The 26,761-nt window shown below is 38.1% G+C and overlaps 1 protein-coding gene across 3 annotated transcripts in view; it reads right to left on the bottom strand.

Moving 5' to 3' along the window:
• Positions 1 to 26,761, bottom strand: part of asic2 (acid sensing ion channel subunit 2) — a 345,693-nt gene that overhangs the window by 311,886 nt on the left and 7,046 nt on the right. For all 3 annotated transcript variants that reach the window (XM_089128699.1, XM_039686364.2, XM_039686365.2), the window contains exon 2: positions 25,245 to 25,864. In XM_089128699.1, the coding sequence (XP_088984825.1) occupies positions 25,245 to 25,864 (620 nt within the window). The remainder of the gene's footprint in view (positions 1 to 25,244; positions 25,865 to 26,761) is intronic.

Here is a 26,761-nt window from a genome sequence, read left to right as displayed (position 1 = left end):
ATATGTCATACATATGTCGTACAAATACCTCTGCCAATTATCTGACTTATCCTCGTAAACGAAGAATTTATTATCTTTACATACATGGGACGGGTAAGTCCATGGAGGCTTCTATGTCATTCCGCCATCTTGAAAAACTATAATAGCAGAGAGGATCAAAAAGTACTAGGCAACGCGTTTTCGTTCAGAGCCAGTGTCACGTGACTGAAGCAGCAGAACCGAACGAGCAGAGCAGTGAGAGACACTTGTTCTTAACCATAGGCGGTCTAGACCTGACAATTTTAAAAAGCTGAATTGCAATTTTGCATACATGCCGAGCCACAGGAGAAGAAATCCTCCTCGCCAAAGTCCCAAATTGAACGAAAAAAGAAACGTGACCGCAGAGCACAAAAAAACAAGAGTAAATGTCGGGATAGCTTTTTTTTAGGTGGAAAGAGTTAATGAAGGAGAAAGATTACTTTATTTACTAAGATTAGTTTACTTCATATAGCATCCTTTGTGTCCATACTCCATATATTTACTGTATGTCTAGAGTATTACATATACAATACATTACATTATTATATTTCAAATGTTTTACACAATCATAACGCAAGAGGGAAAAAAGCTGACAAAGATATCCCACGAGGGCCAGGAGAACTGCTCCCAGATGGCAAACTCAATTTCATATGTAAGCATCATAATAGCTTGCCAAACACCTCGCAGTCCCTCTCTGCTTTCCTGCAGCCGAATATCTGCTACTGCTGCTATTTTTCTTTAGCTGTGTAAGTATGTGTACTGTATGTGGGTCACTGAGTGTGGTGGTAAACATTTTGTGGCAAGAATTCATGCAAGACCTAGGACAGGGAAAAGTCGTTCCGAGGAGAATGAATTAATGGATATTATAGCTATGTGAGTGAGTATGTAGCACACTGCGCATTGCTGTAAAAAGAAGTGGTAGACCGATATATCATCGAGGCTTGCCTACTAGGCTGATTAACAAAGATGTCGCAGCTCTAAAATCTGCAGACAGAAATAAAATGATAATATCATCAAGACCGTTACAAAGGATTTGTGAAGAGACGATTTATAAACCAAGCAATAGGCTGGTTATCACAATGGCGTGAGCTTTTTTCCTAAGCTGAAGCTCAACATCACTAAATGACTGAGGAAGGACTTATAATTGCACATTTTAAGTTCTTTCCAGTCATTCAGTGATGTTGAGCTTCAGCTTTGACACTCAACTGAGGGTTTCATACATAGCAGCTATTGTAAAATGCTACAAACAATTATTTAAGCAGCCACTGAATAACAAATGTTTCAGATGTGTGCCAGTTTCCACTCATCATGAATCACTGGGAATTAAGGATAGGATTGAGTACTCGGAAGTGACAGTGAGCAATGATTGATCATAAAATCCCAATAACTGAAATGAGCAGACACCATTCCGTTCGACCACCATGGGACCTTATTTCGGAAAAATATTGTATGGTATTCAATGGTGAGAGACAACAAATATTTTGATCTCGTTTGAATTGCAACCCTGAATTACACACATGATGTTTGTCAATTTAAAAGATACATTTTAAAGTAAAGGAAGTCGTAGTTTGATGTAAAACCGTTGAGGTGTACAACTGTGAAAATACGTCATTACAAAGACTACAAACCCCAAAGGTTACGTCATTACAAAGACTACAAATCCCAAATGTTATGTCATTACAAAGACTACAAACCCCAAATGTTATGTCATTACAAAGACTACAAACCCCAAAGGTTACGTCATTACAAAGACTACAAGCCCCAAAGGTTCCGTCATTACAAAGACTACAAACCCCAAATGTTACGTCATTACAAAGACTACAAACCCCAAATGTTGCGTCATTACAAAGACTACAAACCCCAAAGGTTACGTCATTACAAAGACTACAAACCCCAAAGGTTACGTCATTACAAAGACTACAAACCCCAAATGTTACGTCATTACAAAGACTACAAACCCCAAAGGTTACGTCATTACAAAGACTACAAACCCCAAAGGTTACGTCATTACAAAGACTACAAACCCCAAAAATTTCCCCTCAATGAATGAAGCTAACTTTACTAAGGCTAATGTCTGTCATTGTTTCTATAGTCTTACGTTATAATCGTAACGTTACGCCGTCATGCCTGAGTGTTTTGTACCAGACTGTACACACACGAGCAGCGGATCTTGCTCTATGTTTTTCTTCCCAGGAGATGTAGTTCATTGAGCGATTTTCACATAAATCTAAATGTTACTCTTCTTTTTTTATGACAAACTGCGACATTTTTGACTTTCAGAATTATCTTTTAAATTGGCAAACATCATAATGAGTAATTCAGGGCACAGTTCAGACAGAATAAAAAGATAAGTCGTCTCTCGCCATTGACTACCACACATATTTTTTTCGAAATTAGGTCCCATGAGCCGGAAGCGGAGGGGCGGGACTAAGGCTCTCTATAGAACATTTAAAAACAGCAAACAGGGCTGACCAAAGTGCTGAACAATACACAAGATAAAGAACAAGGACAAACCACACATTCATGACAAAAGCTCACAATGAATCAAAAGCTAAAGAAAAAAAACGTTTTTTTTTTTTTTTTTTTTTTTTTAAGTTAGAGATTGAGCCGCTCTGGCGTAAACCAGAAGGCTGTTCCACAGCCTAGGGCCAGCAATCGCAAAGGCTCTGTCTCCTATTCTTTAACCGTGATGTGGGGACAGACAAAAGTCTCTGATCACCAGAACTCGGGTTTCGTGAGGGATTGTGTGGACAGAGTAGCTCAGACAAACAGCTCGGTGCCAGATTATTTATGGATTTAAAAACAAAGAGACGAATTTTAAATTTAAACTTAGCCAATGCAGTGATTTTAAGATAGGTGAAACATGATCAAATTTACGTTTTCTTTTGAGGAACTTTGCAGCAGCATTCTGTACTTGGAGACGAGCCTGGGTTCTCCCAAGGTTTTTTTTCTCCATTCAATCACCTGATGGAGTTTTGGTTCCTTGCCACTGTTGCCTTGGCTTTTGGCTTGCTAAGTTGGGGACATTTAATATTCAACAATATTATCGACCTGTGTTGTATTATTTTTATGTTATCACTGCGAAGCTTCTTTGATACAATCTGTATTGTAAAAAGCGCTTTATAAAAAAGAGGGTTGCAATAATCCAACTGTGATGTAATGAGAGAGAGAGAGAGATTTGATCTTAGAGAGAAAAAATCTAATCACCGCATTTATTTGTATTCTTTCAATTTGAGTAACACCTACATTCTGCAAGACGAAGTTGGATAAAGATAATCCAGGTCAATGTTACTGCTATTATAGTTGTCATGGGGGCCAAAGACTATAACCTCGGTTTTGGATTCATACTTAATTAAATACCATAAAGTGGGGTCAACAGTTTATTTTGACACTCACCATAACATTAAATTTAGATGAAATTATTGTTTACTGTTTTAAAAACACAGATTTGTGAGCTTCAGTGGGACTGAAGGTGTCAGAATAAGCAAGAAACTCAAATGAACGTTGTCATCAGTGAATTTGGCAAACCGTCTCCAATGTATGATTTTCTATTAAGGAACGATAAAAAGATTTTGTGAAGAGACAAATTTATAAATCAAGCAATAAACAGAGTCAGTCTCAAGGCTGGGTATCACATTAATGTGAGCTTTTTTCTATAGAATTGTATGGCTTAATTATTATCTGGGATTATTACAGGGGATTATCTGAAAACAGTCCTTTCTAATTTTCATTAAACACCTGCTATCTTAATGGGTTTAGAATGACAAGCATGTCTGTACACTCTAATGGCTCAACGTGACACATTACCATGCGTATAATACAGATAACCTCAATCTTTACTGTGGCACAAGGCCAAAACGTTTTGTTATTCAAATCCCCGAATCTGAACTGCCGTTCATTAACACAGAGGATCCAGCCTGTGACTATGATTCTTGTGTTGTGTTACGGTGGTCTGGGCCTCGGATGTGAAGAATGCAAATGTAGCTGTTAGATATTTTTGGGGCTCAGCCTTAATCCAGATTCTGTCCCTGTGTGCCAGCATCTGCTGAATAAGGAATGAGATGAGAATCCAGGCCAAGTGTGCCAGCATCCACTCATCGGGAATCACTGGGAATTAGGGATGGGCATAAGGGAACTCAGAAACAACAGTGATAATTGATCATGAAAAGACAATAATTGCATGACTTGACCTTTTGTTGAAATATTTCACACTGATCCCAATTTAGTAAAACATGCCAAAAGTGGTCTCGTTTTCAGTGTTGTGGTTGGTTACAGTGTCGATTTCAACAGCCTTGCTTCGTGAGATGGCAATTTGTTTTAAAAATGTAAAGTATCTGTCCATGTGTGCAGTGACATAAGTATGTTTGGTAACACTTTATTTGAAGGGGTGTGCATAAGACTAACATGACACCTTCATAATCATGACATGACATATGTTATGAATATGAAGGAAGTTTTATGTATGTTTGTGACAACTGTCATTAAGAGTCATTCGCTCAATTATGACATTTTTAATGCAAATATGACATTGTTTGAGATGTCTTTGTTATGACACCTTGACATAAACCAATACATCATAACCTGTCAGTGTCTTTGTCATGACAACTTGACATTACTAAGACCACACAACCTGTCATTAACATGACATAATGATCAAACTTAAAGGGATAGTTCACTTTGAAATTAATTTTTGATATGTTTTAGCTTACCTCAAGGGCATCCAAGATGTAGGTGTCTTTGTTTCCACAGTATTTCCAATTTTGACATTTTTTGGTCAAACTATTGTTGTCTGTCAGTCATATAATGCAGGTTTAGGGGGTCCACCTCAAAGAGCATGCACAGAGAAGTCAAAATTAAACATGATTTTATGACTCATGAGTGTAAACAATGCGTGACGTAGTGCGAGAGATCACTTCCGGCGTAACGTTTGGACACGGTTCTGTTCGGTTCAGTTGGATATTTGATTCAGATCAGTGCATGTCAGTGTCGGCGCTATGGTGGGGCATTCGAGGGCCGTGCCCCCCCTAGCGCTCATTGATGCCCCTCCTACCACAGTTTCTAATACAATGCTAAATCATAAATCAGATGTAGGCTATACAATACCAAATGTCCAGCAATCTATTTAAATAGTACATTGTGTTTAATTTGTTGTCTAATTGGATCTAATATGTGTTGGTGAGAAATAGATATATTCAGTCCGACCTATTATCTTGAGTGCTCCAATGGTCCAGTGGCAGAACTTTAGACTGGCGTGCAAGAGATTCTGGGTTCAATTCTACACTAGCGTAACTATTTTTTTCCCATCATTAAAACCGATTATGTTTATCAGTGGTTGTCAAGCAGGGACATGTTTGAGTGCATTTTACTTTGTGATTTCACAAATAGAGATTTCTCCGCAACATATCAAGCGCGCGTCCGTGTGAAGATGTTTATTGTGGCAGCGCGAGCCACAAGAGAACACTTAATCAGCACCACAGATCGAGTCAACGAGCACTTTGATCACTTAATTTGAAAAACAACACATTTTAGCATGCTATATCACCTCTTATATAACAAGTGAACGCGAGATGTATAAAAGTGCTGGGACAACATCGACACTGGCAAAAATTGGTGGAGAAATTCGCAAATAATAATTATAAATAATAATTAGAATAATAAAAGGTGTTTCGGTTTTGTTTTTTTGTTTTTTTTGCTAAAAAAATATTTCTTAAACGGCAGTGCCCCCCCCGCTGATGACTCAATGCCCCTCCAGTAGATCTGCTCTGACGCCGACTCTGGTGCATGTAGCTGTTAACAAGAGGTAAAAACTATGTAAATACTGTTCGTTTTCTCACACAAACCGCTCGTTTCGTGTCTTAGGCCATCAGTGTACATTCACGAGTCATTAAATCATGTTTAATTTGGACTTCTCTGTGCATGCTCTTTGAGGTGGTGACCATAGACCTCCATTATATGACTGACAGACAACAGTTTGACCAAAAAATATCGAAATTGAAAATACTGTGGAAACAAAGACACCTACATCTTGGATGCCCTTGAGGTAAGCTAAAACATATCAAAAAATTAATTTCAAAGTGAACTGTCCCTTTAAGAAATCACCTAGCTTTATTGGTTAACATTACATTAAACTGTCATGTGGTTGCTTTTTCAGAATCATAAACTGCATGTAAACATATCTATTGTTCTCGACCTCTGTCAAATTGTTATTGTTCTGTCTTTTTGTTTGTTCGTTTTTATTTGAAAAGCCTTATTATGACTACAACAATGTCCAACTGCTTATGTATTCCACAGGTGCCTCCGTTTAATGGGACATTTTAGAGATAACAAAACACCACAGCAGGCTTTTATTCCAACCTTCAAAGAACAGTTTGAAAACAAACAGCCAAGGCAACTGAAACTTTTTGTGTGGAGTGCTCTAACAGAAGCCCTAATAAATGGTGCTGCGTCAAAGGAGAGTCTGTGGAGTGTCTCTCAAACCTCAGTGGATTATTGATCTACGTACTGAGGGATTCTGCAGTCCTGTTACGGGCTCACTGAAGTGTCCTGAGCACCACACTCTGTGTTAATACCACAAACACCTGAACAAACACAGTTCAGTGGGAGAAAATGAAAAAAGGAGAAACTAAAGCAAAGGAGTGGAGAGGGAGGAGGAGAGAAACTGTCAAATTTGTATAAAAAGGAAAAAAGTGGACTGGAGATTGCATTCCAGACAACCGGTAAAGAGTCTTTAGTCTTTGTTGGGTTATTTTCACAGTGTAAGGTAGTTCTCTCGTACTGCATAATATCTTTCGCTATAGGGGAAAACCTATTTTCCACAAGATATTGAAGCCCAAAATTATGCTTAATTTTGAATGAATGTAAAATGAGTTGCGGCAGCATGCAGATCTGCTTCACTGACAGTAGATATTATACACCTCTTCACCAACTACCCAGCCAGCTGGGTTATAGTAACCAACTGCTGCTTTGCCAAACTAAATTAAACTGTATCTGATGGTAACGATAGCTCCTGTCCTGAGAGGTTCGTGATCTTTCTAAATAACTATTTGTATACACTCGTGGATCATATAATGTGGTTTCAACTTTTTTTTAATTGTATTTTACTGTTGTTTACTCCGCTATAGTTATTTCACGTATGTTGAATCTAATTTTTATCTCATACATGGTTTAATATTTCCAGATATTAACTTAAATCCTGTAAAATTACGTAAAATACACTAAACAACAACTGTTTACATACTGAATATGGTTCACAGCCTATTTTATAAAGTTTTTATTCATTAATACAATAATACACAATACATTAAAACTTATTTGACAAACATTTTGAAATAAACGTGAAACCTTTAAAAGTAACATTTTATTTAAAGTGTAACCCAGTTGACCTAGTCACTAACCAAATGACTGGGTAACTCAAAAACTACCCAACCCTGGAAAAAAATAACCCCCAAAATGTCCCAAATCAGCATTTACTTACCCAACTTAATCAGAATTCAAAGAATCACACACTCCAATCCATTCGCAGATCATCTGCTTTTAGTTGAAAATGAAATTTTAATCACTCTCATGTTGCTCCAAACTCAAGTTTTGTTTTGTTTATTTATCCAGCGGAGAACAAAATGAATTATAAAAATACACAATGAGCATTTGCAGTCAGAGCACGTGGTTTATTAAAATGTTTATTATATAGCCTAAAAACGTAATGATGTTAATACTGTTATGTACACACACATTGACGTTTAAATAGGTTTGGTCTGCTTGGATGCAACAGATACTTAGCTTCTTAGATGTTTTGTTTCTTTTGGCCATGGCTCAGCCAGGACTGTCATTTGTGCACCCCTAAAAAACACAGGTGCACAATGCCGTGTTTCTGATGTAGCGTTTAGAGTGGCGAACTGACGCAGTCTGTTCTCTTGCTACTCTTCTCACGTCCACATAAACAGAGGATCAAGCCTCAGTATGAAAAGCATCTCGCTCATCTCACAGCTGGTCTGTTTACCTGCGCTACACACAAACAGATTAATACTCTCTCCCCCTCTCTGTCTATCTTATCTCATAAACACATGGACACACACGCACAGATTAATGCTCTCTGTTTCAATATGTCAGCTGCGCACATCCGCGCACACTGATTTGACATTTTGTTTAATGTCTCTGGAGTTAAAAAAAATAAATGGCTGATTCTTAAGGTGCTTAGATTGTTGACGCTGAGCTCTTATGACTGCTGTGGAATTACCTTGTAGAAAAAAAAAATGCCTCATCCAATCTTATCGCTATAATGACAAGTCTGATTTGAGACTCGGTTGTGAGATATGACCTCATGACCAGACCCATACAGAATCCCCATAAAATTTGGCTAATTTGATCATGCATTCAGCTCTGAATGTCAGCGTACCCTCAGCTTAGTTTAACACAGTTTCTTATTTTTAAATCGATTCTGGAGATTTTCTTTCAAAATCAGCTCATTTGATATGAAACAATCTGCAGGTTCTGTGCAAGCCTGTTTATGACCAGTGTTGGGAGTAACGCATTACAAAAGTAATACATTACAGTAACATATTACATTTTGCTGTAACGCAGTAGTGTAAGGCATTACTAATCATTTTTCAGTAATATTTTACTCGTTACATGTTCAGTGAGGCTTGTATTACAGTTGTATTACAGTGTATTGTCTGCTTTTACTTCTTAAAGGCAACAGACTATGTGAAAGTTTGAAAGCAGTCTTTTAGTGCCAGTTCAGAGCGGTCGCGTCTGTAACATTGTTTTTTCCTCATAAATGCGAACACGCAAACTAAAATAAAATGAATATTTTAAGTTCTATGGAGACTGAAGAGCCAACCCTTCCTCATCCGATTTGCGCAGTGTAATTAACAGAATTACAAAAAATATATTTTGCCTCCTATTTTTTTGTCACGCACGTGTGTCACGTTTTTGTCTCGCACGTGTGTCTTTTCCCTAATATTAAAAATAAAACATAGACTGATATTTGTCTAATGTCTGGAGTCCTTTAAGGAAGTAGCCTATATACGTTTCAATACATTATTTTCTGAGAATTTTTATTTCAAGTTTTGACTGCAAATGTCATGTCCATAATGCTGGACTTCCCCAATTTTCAATAATTTATCCTCAACTAGTTTTGTGGTGTAGGTCTACGTATTTTATAATGTTAACTTCAAATAATACTAATAGCCTAATTTAAAGATAAGGCAGCATTGGATATGGACGGTAAGGAGAATAACGCTGGAGTTGGAAGAGGTGTGTCGCGATTCTGTAGGTTCGTGGATCTGAGTCGTGTGGCGAATGGCGATTTCGGTTTCATATTGCATATCGTTACAGCCCCAAAGTTAAGTTCTACTTAGTTATTTTGGTGAAAGTAACTCAAAAGTAATACATGAGTAATGTAACGCATTACAATTCTGGGACAGTAATATTGTAAGGTAATGAATTACTTTTAAATAACAGTAACAAGTAATACCTAATGTATTACAGTTTGGAAGTAACTTGCACAACACTGTTTATGACTGACGGATTACACCGGATGTTTGTGATTGATTTGATGTTGGTGTAACTTAGACAAGCAATAGATTACATAGGGGCAGAAACAGACTAATGTTTAATGACCTAGAAACTTCAAGGTTGAAGAGTTATAGATCACAATCAAGACGCTGCTCAGCATGAAAAGTGTCTGCCAAGTGGCACAGACAAATTAAGAGTTTAAACGATCCTGGTATGTGTCTTAAGCCATGTGTGCTGGCTTCAGTCTGCAGCATCAGGACTGATGTCACTTGAGGATTAGTCTTCCCACCATTTGTTGTTCTGTCAAAAATCGAATTGAGGCTGAATGTGAGGGCTAAATCCGACAATTTAACCCTGTTGACCAAAATGGCAGCGACATGTTTTGAGCAATACCTGCTGATGCCACATCATTATCCCTGTCACTATTACTCACAGTGACCACATGACGCACACAAAACCCCAAAACTATTCACATCAGGTCATTCACTTTTAATGAAAATTACAACTCGCCACTAAATGAAGTCAGAAATCTTACATTTCACTGGTTGATGAGATTCAGAATGTGAACCAACAAAAAGACCTACATCCTATCTGCATCACTTCAGTCAGTGCATATTTAAACATTTGGTCTAAAGAGGTCCACAGGGATGCATGGTTTCATTCTAAAATCTAGTTTCCCCCAAAAAATCAGGCCAAAAATCTACACAGAACAGTGTGACAGAAAGTAGGTTGCAAAGACCAAAATATTTAATAACAATGAAAAAAATATTCATATGCTCTGCATATTTAAAGGGGTGGTTATACTTTTCGTTGGCCAGGGGAGAACTGGCTTTTTTTTTCTCCATTCAATCGCCTGATGGAGTTTTGGTTCCTTGCCACTGTTGCCTTGCTTTTGGCTTGCTTAGTTGGGGACATTTTAATATTCAACAATAGTATTGATCTGTGTTGTATTACTTTCATGTTATCACTGTGAAGCTGCTTTGATACAATCTGTATTGTAAAAAGCGCTATATAAATAAATGTGACTTGACTTGACTGCTTTTTTTCTTTGCATGATTGTGTTTATGGGGTGCAATACAACATGTATTCGTGATATAACGTATTGAACTTTCAGCGTTGCAACTTTGCAGATATTGTTCATGCACCAACAGCAACATTACACACTATTTAAAATGAAAAAAAGTGAAATCACAATCAACCCCCCGTTAATATATACAAATACAAATGTAATAAGAGAGAGAATTGTAAAAAAAAAAAACAAATAGATACATTAAATACTGATAATTTTATATTGATTTATATTTTATCCAGATTTCAGACTCCGATCTTGACTTAACATGTATCATACATCACACACAGCGTTGGCCAATAGAGGACCTACATGTGATGTACAACACAGAAGCGCTGCACAGTTACACTACTGGCACTTTTCCATTACCAGTACCAGCTCGACTTGACTCGGCTCGCTATTCGCTCCGTTTTCCATTGCAGACAGTAGCGTAATAATAGTAGTAAGTTTAGTAACTATCTCTGGCCAAACTATGGTTATGGATACTCCATCTGGCGCGTGAAATGATGACGCAGTGAACAGTGATGATTCTCTCTGACCAATCAGCAGTCGGCATTGTTTTTACATCACATTTTAGTATCGCCTCAGCTTGCTCAGAACCTCGCCAGAGGTGATACAAAATAAAGTACCCGAAAGCAGGTACAGGTACAACTTTTACACAGTGGAAAACCAAACAAAGGCGAGCCAAGTCGAGTTGAGTCGAGCTGGTATTGTGTAGTGGAAAAGCGCCATTTGTGAACTAACTCGAAGCCCACAGAGAAGAAAATTAATAGTTGAATAAAGTTGTTACTTTTGTTTGGGGTTTTTTTTGCAAAAAAAGTATTCTCGTCGCTTGATAAACTTAAAGGAGAACTCCGGCGCAAAATGAACCTCTGGTCTAATAAAACATCGGTACCTAGACAACCATTCTCTGAGATTTGTTTTCATGATAATCAATGTAAAGAGTTTTATCTCTAAAAACTGTTTAGCGTATAATGCTAGTACTGGGGGCATTTACTAAGTAAAAATAAACTGCTAGTTTATACCACTAACAAGGCTCAAAATAGCTCCACACTAACACAGTAACATAATGAGAGTCCATACATGCATCTTTTTGAAAAAAATGCAACTTAAATGGGCGTGAACAGCTGTGAGAAGAAGAGAGGGAGTGAGTGTGGTATTGCCATCACTGTCAATGTCCCATGCATATCGACTGTCACTAAAAAGCAGTGGTGAAATGTGAGGAAACGCTAGATTTTTTTATATAGCTGGCAAAGTTAAAGTCTTATGAAATACACTGACACTTTATTATTGTCCTTTCAAAAGAAACTATATTAAGTAACATATTAGTGTAGGCTACATGTATAATTATAATGTCATTATAAATTATATAGTGGTTTATATAGACTCTATAAATGCATTTGAAAATTAATTTTCCACTTAAACAATCATTCTGTGCATAACCTAGATCTACGCTCCCCCCGAACCCCCATAATAAAGATGGCTCTGCGGAGGTGGATGACTTCTCATTTTAAAACACACAGTCTCACACACACACCTATGAAGGGATAGAAAAGTCCTCGGGATAACGCATCACTCGCAAGACGCAACTTGGATTAGTCGTCGACAAGACGAAGTCCACCATTCTCCACTTCTTGCAGCTCTCTCTCGAGAAAATGTTTGCGGCACACACTATAGTTTAGATCATAGACTGTTTAGATGTGTCCGTGGTTGATGGCAAACCCACCGTCCAGAGTCTAGTCCTGGCAGCATCGCAGGGAACATATTCAACACACTTGGACTTTGCACCATGAAAACAAACATTTGCGTCCCATGATTGCCACTCTCATCTACAATGCGATCTCACAGTTTGACATGTCTGTCGTTGGAAAGATCCACGTGGTGTCATGAATAATTAAGAGACCGCGTCTTCTCATAGGATAAGAAAACTCAGTATCATGAATAATTACGAGACATCGATGAGTCATCAACGCACTCACAGTGCACGGCCACGTCACAGCAGGTGACGTGGACACGATGAAGGTTTTAAACCCGGAAGACGAAAAAAGCTGAAAGAAACTAAAATTTAACCATTTTAACCCAATTCTTAAATCTAACAGAGATGCTAACATTGTCTTCAATGGTGTTCAACACACTCTGTTAAAATCTCAGAAAATTTGGTTTGGGGTTTCATGACCCTTTAAGGTTAAGCCACTGTAGTCACTTGGACTATTTTAACAATGTCTTTTCAGGGCCGGCAAGTTTCGATCCCTTTAGAAGCCTATGGAGGAGAGATCCAGCTCTCAGATTTAATCAAAAATATCTTAATTTGTGTTTCGAAGATTAACGAAAGTCTTACGGGGTTAGAACAACATGAGGTTGAGAAAATAGTGACAGAATTTTATTTCTGGGTGCACTATCCCTTTAAGGGTACAATAGAGCTCTGCCTCTGTCAAATACATATTCCTTTTAAAACATGAAGTGAGAGAGACCTCAAAAAGAGAGAGAGAAAGAGAGGGTGGAAAGTCCTGAGCACAGAGAATGAAAAATCATTGTGAGACAAAGATAGCAGAAGATCTGGAGAAAAATGTCATAGGTTCGAGTGCTTGAGATTCCACGGAAAAGTCATTCAAATGTCACAGTATGCACTCATACATAATACAGTATTGTTATGATGTTACATGTCTTTTTAGCTCCTCTCGATCATCAGACACTGTAACATCCCTTTATCTGTATTTGATATACTGTAATAAAGAGAGTCAGGATGTTTAGAAGACAGCGGTGTCCTGTGAGACAGCTGTGTCCTGGAAATAAATTTAAAAAACACTGACGTCTTTGGAGTTTTCAGTTAAATTTCCTTTTTTTATTTTTACAACAAAACTATGACACATATTATGATAATAGTCTAGATGGGATGTACCCAAAAAGTGAAAGTGAGGAGCATTTATGGGTACAACTCGGGAACCTACCTAACATATTTCAAGGGTGCTGAGTCCAAAAAAGTGGTACCCAAGCGAAATTTTGAGTTTTTTACCTTCTAATTTGCATATCAAAATGGTCGCCAAATTGCCTATCTCGCTCAGTTGTTGAACCATTTTATATAAAAAAAATATATTATAAATTTTTGAAATTTGTATGTTTAATTTTGTAAATTAGGCATAATCTCATTAAATTTTTCAAAAATGTATAATAATTTTTTTTATATATACTTGTGTAAGTAGTGATATCTATTATTTAAAAATTTTACCCTATGCACTAGTGTCTCACCTTAAAAGTTGGTATTTTGCAAATATATATACATAAAAAAGGCAGTGAGCCTCCAATATATCTTTGCTTTGACCCTTGACTATCGATCTAGAAACTTAATTTCCTCATCTTGATTGCCTACTTACAAAAAAACTAGGGGAAAATGGTCCAACGACTGAGCAAGATAGGCAATTTGGCGACCATATGATATGCAAATTAGAAGGTAAAAAACTCAAAATTTCGCTTGGGTACCACTTTTTTTGGACTCAGCACCCTTGAATTATGTTAGGTAGGCCAGTTCCCGACTTGTACCCATAAATGCTCCTCATTTCTTATAGAAGGCCTTTTTTCTGAAATCTGTCTGAAATAGTCTATAATGGGAAACAGTGTTTTCCAGGACTCTGGAAAACATTTCTGTGTGTGCAGGTACCAATATACTCTAGTAGAGCGTAACAGCCGGGTTCCCAGGTTCCCAAAACACTTTCATTTTCACCATATATAAATTGATTTGTAGCAATAATGTATGCCTTTAAAAACAGACCTACCATGAAGCCACAAGTCAAAGTGATTTCAGTGCCTACACTACCAATGAATACTGAGGGAGAGAAAAGTCCCTGTGAAATTGTGACCTCTACTCCCATGAAGCGATAGATGGCAGACGATCTTCCTTATATTCTCAATTTAAGATTCTCTGAACAACTTAAATTTGTATATATCTGAATATTTTACTATATAGCCCATTGTATTTATTATTCAGCCTGTTCTCATCCTTTAGCGTCACATAGAACGCTATATGACAAAATGGCGCTATACTATGCATATGGCACCCTTTATCGTTAATATTCACGCGAACCCAAGGCGTCATAAATCATTTAGCGTAATATGAGACTACCCTACCCTACCCCACACCTAAACCTACCCATCACAGCGCGTGTTATTTTAACGATAACGGGTGCCATGTGCGTAGTATAGCGCCGTTTTGTCATTGTCGTTGTTATTATTACAATTGTTTTATAGTAGGGATGAACATTTTGGCTGATACTGATAACTGAAAACTGATATATTGGCCGATAAATCTAAATCCAAAACTTTTTCTGAGTGCAAAACATCATTGAGGTTTGGAAACTAGTTTACTCTCTCATAAAAGTCTTTCTTCCAGTTGCCCAATAATGTTTAGCTAGTAAGTCTGATTCACAACTTTTCAATGAAAGATTATTTTCAATCCCTGTGGAGATGAATGAGAAAAATACTTCCCATAACCAAGGCTGCTGAGAAAGTGGGCGGTCACTGTTGCGCTGTATTGCCTCATAAAATTGCATTCAGAAGTTCCTTGCTTTGATAGGCAGGAGAAAAGTAATAGGGCAAGCACATTCCCTTAAAGATTGATCTTCCGTTTCCACTTAAAACAGGCCATCCTGAAACACATCAGAGATCAAATCCCATCAGCCAAAGCACACAGAACATTAAATCTGTTGTTTTGAGCAGAATACATATATCTACATTCCATCAAAACACTCTTCATCCACCAGCAATCTTTTCAGCACCGCTATTCAGTGCTTGCTCTTCACTGCGCCACGGTACATTTTTACCAAAGTAGTAGGAGTAAATTTAATATAATGAGATAAACACCCCACGTAGCACAGAATAATGGCAAGAAAACTAACTTATTGCATTGCTGCTGACTTGTTGCTGGCTGCACTCAAAAACAAACATACACTATAATAGTCTAATAAGCCGGTTCTTTTAATACATTGTTCAAGAGCCTCACATACGTTAACAGTTTCAATCCCTCCAACAAATCCTTCACTGAATGAACTCACTTACTGAACCGCAAGTCATGTGCAACTTGAAATGAAGCATTAAACATTTTTCCTTGTCGTGCGTTCGTCATCTTCGCTTTATTTTCAGTGAAGAATAATTTAGCTTCAGCTAAAGATACATCCACTCTTGCATTGCATGTTCGTGCATTTTGGGGGCGGGGCAATGAAGGGAGGGCGTGTTTTTTGGGGTTGATTTCAAATATCAACAGTTTCTCAGAAATCCTGCACCTTTAACTAAAACTATTCAAAATAATGTTCAGCAACTGAAATAAAATAAAATATAAAACCTTAAAAAGATTTCATTTCAAATGTTGCCTTGGCAACTAAATTAAAATACTAGGCTACAAATAATAATTCAAAATGTGTAGTTAAAGACACATTTGCAGATGTCTATAATCAGTGAAATTTTATTTTATTTTAATAGATCATTCATTAAACTATAAATAACACCTGACAACTTTAAATACATTTAAAAAAAAAAACTAGTATTCTTAATTTTTCTATTTTGTAGCTTTTACAAAAAGTTTTAGGTGTTATGGAGGTAGACCACAGAGTCCTTTGATGCTAAAATTACACTCTGTAATAAAAACCTGGCAACCACTTATATATTTTTTTTTCCAGCCCATTTCATCACCCCTTCCCCCACACTCTCACAAAGTCTTGTCCTTGCCATTCTCCACTTTCTTTGTCTGATTCCAGCAGAAATGAAACTAAGAGTCTGAATTACCTGTCCACTTGCCTTTCAGTAGAAGGACAAAGAAGGAATCTTACAGCTCTTTTCAATCAGACTCTTTCTCTCGTCTCTGTGAAAAGGTTCTCTGAAGAAATGCAGAACCATAGCCATTAAAGGAGAACTCCGGCGAACAATGAACCTTTGGTCTAATAAAACATCGGTACATAGTCAACCGTTCTCTGAGATTTGTTTTCATGATAATCGAATGTAAAGAGTTTTATCTCTAAAAACTGTTTATCGTATAATGCTAGTACTGGGGGCATTGACTAAGTAAAATAAATCGCTAGTTTATACCACTAACAAGGCTCAAAATAGCCCCACACTAACGCAGTAACATAATGAGGGTCCCTACATGCAAAACGAAGCATTGAGAACTTTGTAAGTGTACAGACCGTTTAATAAGAAGATACTTTATGAAGACAGTTCACTTCGTGTATACAGACAGGAGCCATCTTAAAAAATAGTCTCGATAAGTCAAACCACGAACGTCGTGCTGAGTGATCTGAACTCTATGAAGTTCAGCGAACTTCTGAACCGTATGAACGGCGTTCGGAGATCGACTTATCGAGACTATTTTTTAAGATGGCTCCTGTCTGTATACGCGAAGTGAACTGTCTTCATAAAGTTTCTTCTTATTAAACGGTCTGTACACTTACAAAGTTCTCAATGCTTCGTTTTGCATGTATGGAGCCTCATTATGTTACTGCGTTAGTGTGGGACTACTTTGAGCCTTGTTAGTGGTATAAACTAGCGATTTATTTTTACTTAGTCAATGCCCCCATTACTAGTATTATACGCTAAACAGTTTTTAGAGATAAAACTCTTTACATTGATTATCATGAAAACAAATCTCAGAGAACGGTTGACTATGTATCAATGTTTTATTAGACCAAAGGTTCATTGTTCGCCGGAGTTCTCCTTTAAAGGTGCCATCTGGAACTAAAATTCAAAACATACTCCATTTTCCATACCAGATGGGGGCAGTATACCTCCAGAAAGTGAGTTGTGCCACGGCCGCGCTCACGTGCACTCTCACGTCTTCAAACAACACAATCGAGCGCTCTTTTGCTCTCTTTTCTCACGCATGTTATTCAAATCATTTGACACGATAGTAAAAGGTTGGAAGACCGCAGTTTTACGTGGAGCATTTGGAGATTTTTAGAGATCAGAGACTCAATCAACAACATCTCAACACTAAATGATGAAGACCGTCACATCGACGCCTGTATAAAACACAAGCGGTGCATTTCGACGATATGGAAAAATAAAACCCTGGGCTATTATTTGAAGTTTATGGTATTCGTTTTGTTCATATTACACTTTTATTGTTAGTTTGAATTAATTTGACAGACAGCATTTGCTGATGTTGATCAAGCTAGCGCCATTCAGAGCTGACAACTCTTAACGAATTCACCGTGAGACACACGCTATTGACACTTAGCAAGCAGGTTAGTTAAGCTCTCAGATTCTGTCAAATTTTTTACGCAATTCAAAGAATAAATACCGTTTTGGCGCTTGTACATGTTACACCACAGATCCCTAGCGCACGTGAACCGATCGTCTCTACTAGCTGGAAAAAGAACACGAACACTGTTGAAAGATACTGTATGCTACAACTTACCTGAATGTATTCCTCATGCATAATATCGAACAATCATTTTTTGAACTCTTCCCTGAACTAAAATGTAGTAGTGGGCTGTATTTCCACACGACTGACATCAGGTTCAAGTACACATACAAGCCGGCGCGAGCGCGACTCTCTCGTGTACAGCAGTTTGGCTGGTGGTAACGTTGCCCGCCCGCATACCGCCTCCCATGGCCCAAACTGGTATTACGACACGTGACGGGCCGGGGCTAGTAATTTAGCATGCTAATTTAGGTTTATATCTCGGCAGCAATATAACTTGACAGTTTTTTAATGACATCATTGCACTTATTTCTTCTCATTCTTTTGATGCATTTTTCGGATATTTTTACCTCAATTATTACATATGGCACCTTTAAGATAACCTCTCTCCTTTTTCCAGTCGCAGGCTATTCTTAGCACATCTTAAACATGTTTATTGCCTGACAGCTGCAAATTAAGCACAGTGCTGATATAAAAATTGAATTGAATTCCATTTTACCTGGCAATTACACAAGCTTAGCAGGACTCATAGCTCCCTGAAACATAAATATAAGGCCCAAAGAAATAAATAATAAAGCTTGGGAAACATGACAGAACCCATGTGCATGTATGATTTCATAAGTTCGGACTTTAACAAGCAAAGGTCAACTCATGCCCACTGAACCTCATTACTTTCCTCATGTCCAACTTGAAATAAACAGAATTCTTACTATGTCTAAAAGTAAGATTTGAGCTCCCTGAAAGACACTAAAAGGACTCTCTGTAAATCTGATCAAATCTGCTCTAAATTTGTCATTCCTAATAACAGCCCAGACCTTTTTTAACTTCAAGCTTACACTAAATAATGCTAGTTCAGGAACATTACAATAGGTATAGAGCGCAGCAGCATATCAATAATGCTGTTTTATAGAGCTGAGTAAAAACACAATAGAAAAAAAAAACACTTTATATGATGCACTACGTGCAACAGAGGGCTATTAAGATAACGCAAGCATGCATTTTTCATGACTAAAGCCTTGTGTGTACTTTAGGCCACACTTATCTTTTAAAGGAAGGTGTGTGTGAGGACTGTATTCAGTCTAGATCTGATCTCCATAAACTCTAATTAAATCCTATTTTGTGAGGTTATTAAAGGCAAAGAATTATCTAGAAAACAAAAAGAGCACAGCAGGATCTGTCTACTTCGCCCCCCTGATATTCAAGTAAGTTAAGATTTTGACAAAATGCTGGTTATTCAAAAAGGCCAACCAATGGAAAAGCTAAATTCAGATGGATGAACACAATGTGTGTGAAGATAGTCCTGAATGGCACATCATCTTCAAATCAGCAGAGATGTGATCATCAGATCCCAGTTAGAGCCCTAATAAACAACCCCTAGCATGTATAAAACTGTCGTTACAATGTTGCAGATATAAGGGCATGAGAATGTCTGAAACACATCTGTACCATTATTTAGACAATATAAAAAAATTTTAAAAAGAGGAATTTCGCCATTGTCAGGTTTTAATGGACGACGGCGAGGTGTGAACCGGCCGACGCGCAGCGGAGGAACATTTCAAATGCTATGATAGGGGCTCTTTAATAAAAAGTGGCCATAAATAAGCTACTGGGATAAGTTCTAATTCTTAATTTCTTTATTTGTAAAATATGTATAAAATGTATTTGATTTCTAAAAACAATGGTGCCTCCACACCACACATTCCTGCAGAAAAGTTAAGTTCAAACTCTACTAATTCAAATAATCAAGGCAGCTACGTGTGAGGTAGTAGGAACTTGGCTATCTAGAAGTGGAAATAAGTAACGCTGCATTAAAGAAACCTCTTACAGATAGACCTTTAACCCTTGACAGATAAGCACAACCATCAATACAAGTCGGTAAAAATTGAAATGTTCTAAGGTTGGTAAAAGCACAAGATGTGAGCTGAAGACAGAAATAGTTGTTTTTGTGTCCCAAACAGGATTTAGAGAGGAACAGAACAAAAGAAAGAGGAGATTAAAAGACAGACTCTTTTAAAAGTGCTTTTCAACACACCAAACAGGAAGATGTCAACTTCACAGGTGGCTCCTTAGAGCACTAAAACTTTGGGGTCTAGAGCAAAACCAAACATTGTAAATCCAGACAAGAGTCTTCTATAAAAAGCACCCTGGAGCTTAATCACTGGGCTATTTTCACCAGTTCGTTTTGCATTGTAAAGCGCTTAAGCTTTTAGTAATTATCTGAGAAGATCAGAATAAAACTCAGAATAAAAGAGCCCTTGCTCTTGTTTTACAAAAAAAAAGTAAATTCATGGAGCAGTCCGCCAGCTGGTACAAGCCAAGGAGTGTGTTAAATACAACTGTTGGTCCTCTATGAAAAACAGCACTTCAAGAAAGCAACATATTTTCCCCCAACTGACGACAGCATCATGCGGCAGCGAGAGCCCCGGAGCAGGGTCATTGCAGTATGTAAGTGAAAACTCAATACTCATGGCATCAACATACAAATGAATCAGCAGAGAGGAGCACAGGAGGGCACAGAGACACACTCAAGTCAAAAATCTCAGACAGCGCTACAGGGAAGCCCTGTGATTCACCACATCTGAAATACACGATCGAAACGGTACAGAGTACAGAGCATTGATGTGGTCAATACAAAATCATAGGAAGAATCAAAAAGAGGGAAATATTTACCAGCATATCTTTCCTTTCTCATCCTCTTTACTGAGGAGCATTGTGAGATGTGAAGGGAGCTTTTCAAAGACTTGCAGCTGACTTCCAACTGTCCTACACCATTCTGGCTGTAGACGGTAGTGATAGAGGATATAATGCAGAAGAAATAAACCGAACAAAATGGTTCATTTCACCATATTGGTTAGTGGATGTTATTAGAGCTGTTAATGTGTCCATATCCGCAGATGTTGAACATTTAATTGTACATTTCCCCTATTTTTCATCTTATTGCTACGGCAAATTAAAGTTAATCTTTAAAACAATAATTTAATGACACTGTTAAATGTAATCTTTAGCAAAAAAACAAAAAAAAAATCCTCTACATTATAAGGTTTTGAATCCTAAATCCTAAACAACTGACTAAGTGTTTTATTTTAATTTATTATGACAACATAAATAAAATTCATTCATTGGTTATTTGCCATAAAATTAAAATTATTATTGTCTTATCTTTCTCAGTCAGACTTTTTATATTGGTGCACCACCCATGGTTATAATTGTTCAATCAAAATGACTTAAAATAATAGGGATCATTTTTTACCTTTTTTAGGCAATGCATTTACAGCATTTGTGCAAAAGCATGATTGGGTTTGCACAGTGTAATTTAATTACAGAAGAACGGACACTGACTGGTAAATGTTGTGTCAATGCTGTCATTCGCTAAGAAATGCATCAGTGTGATAAAACATAGTTGATGTTGCAAGGTCTGCCTTGGCTTTTACCCAACAGTGATATTATTCCCGTATTGCTTGTAATTTCATAGGAAAGTAAAGAAGTGACAGGAAATGACAGGTTGATGACTAGGGGGTGCAATCGGGAAAAAGTTGAACTCAGGTCACATGCATAATCACACTACGCAACATATTCCAGGTTAACTAAAACTGAAAATATGAACTAGACAACATTAACATGTGATTATAATATGATCACCAGTAATTAAATACTCACTTTATTAGCTATATAAAAAAATAATAATAAAAAGATACCTGTTGTCTCTGAAACTAAAAAGGATTCCCTGTAGTTTTTTGTCAAAATAAAGCTTGAGAGTTTAACTCAATTGAATATATGAAGACATGACATAAGTATTCTAATTTTACAAGTTTAAAGTAAAATAATTGGTTGACATTTTCTTTATTTCCATTCCATCCTCTCTAGGGATAGAACACTCAGGCCATGTTTGTGCAAAGAAAGCACTGAATTAGTACGAATAAAGTCTTCAACCATGCTTGTGAATTTGTGTTTCTATATTCTTTAGTGCTAGTCTACCATACAATAACACTGAATCAGCCCACATGCAGACTGAATTTACACAATATCCTGTTCACGGGTCGGCTCTGCATGTGCAGACTTTTATCAGGTCATTCCATGCCAGATTCACTCCTGCCTTTGATATCTGCTGCCTACATGTGAAGCAATTATCTTTCAATTTTACAAAGTAGCAGCATGTACAGCCAATTGATGTCCTGTCTCTCAGTGTGTGAACACACAGCCAGTCAGTGGACAGAGGGTCATCATGACAATACAGCGAGGCCATCAAAAGCACATCCAGTCTATTTTGCTGAATTATCCATTTGACTCACGTGATATATACTTGTTCTCTCTTTCTCTCTCTGAAGATACATTAAGAGAAGCAGGAATTATTTACAGCTGCTATACAACTTATAACAATATATTTCATTATACGGTTATAATTTGTGTTGTCACTGTAATAATGTTTATTTACCAATGGGCTTTATGCACAGCTGCACTACTTCCTGAACTTCAGCCAGCTCCTTGTTTCCTGTCTGCCATTATTGGACAAATTGATTAATTCAGGTGTATCTGACCTCAGTAGTCACGGCAACAATAAATCAGACACACCTGAATTAATCAATTTTGGCCAATAATGGCAGACGAGGAGCTGGCTGAAGTTCAGGAAGTAGTGCAGATGTGCATAAAGCCAATTTACCAGTCCTTGAGGTATTAAAATGTGATTTTTCCCTCAACATACAGACCATTATAACACATATGGTGTACAGAAATTGTTCATTGTAAGTGGCCTGTCCAACAAAACATAGCCAACACAGGGTCATGCACATAGAGACATATAGTATACACCATTAGGGTATAAAACACACTCAAATTCCAGTACCCAATTAAAGGATTTTTGCTGTTGCATTTTTATATTGTTTGTATTACTTAGCTGGTCGCAGCCTTTAAAGTGTGTGATCATATGGAAAAAAAAATAAAAAAAAAATCACATGAGCTGTAAATGTCATGTGATGTAATAAATAACTGTTCCATAAAAATACTAATTGGATGATGGCACCAAAAAGAATGCAGTCATAAACCCACAATAACAAGGTAATTTATCCTAAAAAGTCACACTGTATTGAACACAAGCTAGCTGAAGCAATCATTAAACAAACTCCCCTATAATCTATCTCTCTCCTAAGCAGAAAGACCAATACATTTTAGCAAATTGGTTTGTTTTGACGGTTCATTTCAACTAACCAGTTTGCAAATAAATATTCTTACAGAGGATACAGAGGATCATTACTTTAAACTTAAGCAAGTTAAAATGTCCCATTAGTTGCATTTATAGTAAACTATCTGATCCACTGCTTCCACCTTTGTAGGAGATACTTCTACATATCGCAAAGTCGATATTCCGATGCACCCTTAAAGCTACACTGTGTAACTCTTTTAGTTTATTCTTTGTTAAAAACACTTAGTTCTTTCAAAGATATGTGTGCTCATTATGTATATTTACTTCATTCAAGTAATAAAGTATTCTCTTGAGTGTATAATATAACATTGAAAATACATACAGGTAAGGGGTTCTAATGTCGGTCGCCATGTTGCCCCTCCACCTTGAAAGTACATTAGCCAAAGAGGGACATACCCGTTAATTCAAACTTCGCCTTTCGCGTTTACGTTTGAGTTAACACTCATGGACGAGGTCGAACTGGAAGCCATGTTAATTTTGGACTACATTGGCCACCGTAGGAGTTCAAACGAAATTGGAATTGAGAGGAACAGAAACTAATATTCACTGGATGGTCATATACCTTTTCACCGCTAGATGGGGGTAAAAAAAATCACACCGTGTAGCTTTAAATTACATCATGTAGGTAGCCTTTTTGTTAGTTAACCTACCTTTAGCGTAGTTATCTATACTATAAAAGCACTATTTAACCAGGAGGTACAAAACACTATAATGCCTGTCTGCTGCAAACACTGATTCATACTGTACACGGATCATCAATGAAAACAAGAAGAGACAGCAGAGCAAAAGAAAGCAAGCATAGCGTGTGTGTGACTGTGCGCGAGTTTGTTTATAATGGTCTTGTGGGCGGTCGGAAGCACTGAGAGCACACGTGTGGCGACTGAGGGGGGATAAACAGACCTCAACCCCTGAGGAGAATAGCAGCACTCCAACTGAGTATCACACCAGCTATCAACCCTCATCATCTCAGCCCTCAGTGCTGAGAAAAACACATTCTTCACACACAGCTGCGGCCAGAATTTACATCTCCGCTCCAGTAAAACCATTTTTATCAGACAGAGTACATTTTAGATTGTCCTAGTGTTCTTGAAATATTTAGAGCAACAACTAGTCAATTACATTTGTGATGTGTAAAAGCAAATGGCTCTGTCTCACGACCATTTCTTGTTGTCGCAGTCGCTGAAAGCTTCAATTTGTATGCATATAATGCTTCCAAAGACACTTTGAAAGTTGAAACAGTTTTGTTTGCGTCATTCGTGGCTAAAAACACATTGCGAGGAGCTCAGCGATAAATGTGGCTGAATGATCAAGGGAGATGCTGATAATAGCTACATAAAAAAAGATATTTTAATTCAGAATCATTAGCAGGCTACATGTAAACAACAGAATGAGATGCGAGCGTCAGTGAATCTCGTGAGGTTCACATGAGGACCACTACAGAGCATGCTTGAGTGGCTGTTCATGGAGTCGCTGCATGTGAAGGAAGTCAAATCAGTGGCTTATAAGATTCTGTTTCAGGATGTGGTACAAGTAGGTGGTACTGTGGGACAGTAGGTTGAGGCAGAGTCAAAAGTCTTAAACAAGCATATTTTTGGGAGAAATTCATACATATTTCTGAGTTACTGAGGTAGAATCTGTTCTGAATCCTTGTGGTATTTTGGAAAGAGGAACATTAGACATTCAACAGATGATTAACCAGCCCTCACATTACATAAATATTACAAGAACAGTATCACAGTCAAGGTGAAAACAGCTGCACCTTCAGAATGAAAGCTATATCTTTTCCAGCCGCACACCAACCTGATAGTCCGAGAGTTATAAAACTCTTCACAGTTGTTCACACCACAGCTTAGCCTCCAGAACTACAACATCAGCAAGAATCAATATCACTTCTTTACAAACCTATGAAACAGCTCAACAACAAGGATAATCTTTAGAGCTAACAAACACTGAGCCCATAATGCTTCAGTCCACAGCAGTGAAACATACCTCTTCCAAGCCTATTGAGCCCTTAAAGAAAGAAACAACTTGCAGACACTCACCGTTTTGAAGTCCTGGTGGCTGCACTCCTGGCCTTGGAAACGACAGTAGAGCATCATCTCCTTCAGGTCGTGTCCCACTCGTTCACTGAACTCCCGCATGCTAAAGAGCTTTGGCCGGTAGTTAGTGAAGTTGGATTTCTCCGTGAGAAAGGCCAGCACATGGGGCTCGGCCAGGTGCGGCTCGGGGATCTGCAGGTGCACATCCAGCAGGGACAATAGTTCCCCGGCGTGGTAGAGGTCATTCTGCGTGAGGCGCGAGAAACGGTAGGCGTTCAAATTACAGACGGTGACGGCGGGGAAGACAAGGCTGCCAGAAACCACAGCATCCACGCTGGTGACGTGGGGGTAGGAGAGGAAATAGGCCAGCCGTTCGGCACTCTCCAGAGCCAGGAGAACTAGGCTGGCCAGCAAGGCCACGCTCCAGAGCAGACGGCGCGAAGTGGAGCGGTAAGGGGAGGAAGAGTAGGGGAAGATGAAGCGCAAACCATGCAGGGTGCTTCGGTGGGCAAAGGACTGCCAAGACGAGGGGCCTCCCAGGCTCCCCATGCCTCCGCTCTCGGTCTCACGACTGGCCTCGCTTCCACAGCCCTCCTTCAGGTCCATGGCAAACACGCACACACCTGCAGATCAGCACATAGTGATTGTCAGCTTAAGCCCAGGCACCTTCTGGCATCTGATTCTGGCTAGATTTCACTTCATTAGAGTTTCACAGACACATCAATAATGTATTGTGAAATACAGTGTCTTTCTTGAAGGGACGGGTTTGACACAAACACGAAGAGACACTGTAAGGCTTTATGAAAAAAGATAAAACTGAATATAGTCACCAGTGAGAGACTTGGGGATTTATGTAACACAAACCCTACTGACCAAAGACACTGTAACAGTTTTAGACACAGACTAAAGAAGAAAAACCGAAAGAAAAAGAAAAGATAGGAATGTAAGAAAGGAAAGTGAAAAATGAAGATGACTGTGAAAGAGATGAAATTGTGGAATTATAATAAAAGGATGGTAGGGAAGGAAGGAGAAAGAAAGCAAAGAATGAAGAAAGAAAAAAGTACACGTATGCTCAAACAGAGACAAATAAATGTACACACACACCCCCTGAAACTCGTCAAACTGTCTCCTGTCCAATCAGAGAAAGCGACACATATACAGAGAAAAATACAGGGTTCGTTGAACACTAGTAGTGAGAGCTGCTCCTATAAATAAATATCAGGCTGGACCAGAATCTCTGTCTCTCTCTCTCACACACACACACACACACACACACACACCACAGAGCATGAAGGAAGAACAGATCTTGCTCCAGTTAAGCTGTGTGAGAGAGGGTGGCAATGGAGTGGAAGATGCTGCCCAGGGGTTTCCCTCCGTCTGTCTCTCCACCCACTCCATCACTTCAGCCCTCTCTCTACACAATCTCCCTTCTCCATTACCTTATTTTACATCAATCTTTCCCCCTCTCTTTAACTTTCTCCCACTTGTTCAAGAAATGTTTTCAAAATGCCCAGAGCAAA

The sequence above is a fragment of the Pimephales promelas genome, chromosome 3, assembly GCF_988280905.1.
Source record: "Pimephales promelas chromosome 3, fPimPro1.hap1.1, whole genome shotgun sequence".
NCBI lineage: Eukaryota > Metazoa > Chordata > Actinopteri > Cypriniformes > Leuciscidae > Pimephales > Pimephales promelas.
The sequence above is the reverse complement of the archived record's forward strand: the minus strand, read 5'-3'. Positions and strand labels throughout refer to the sequence as shown.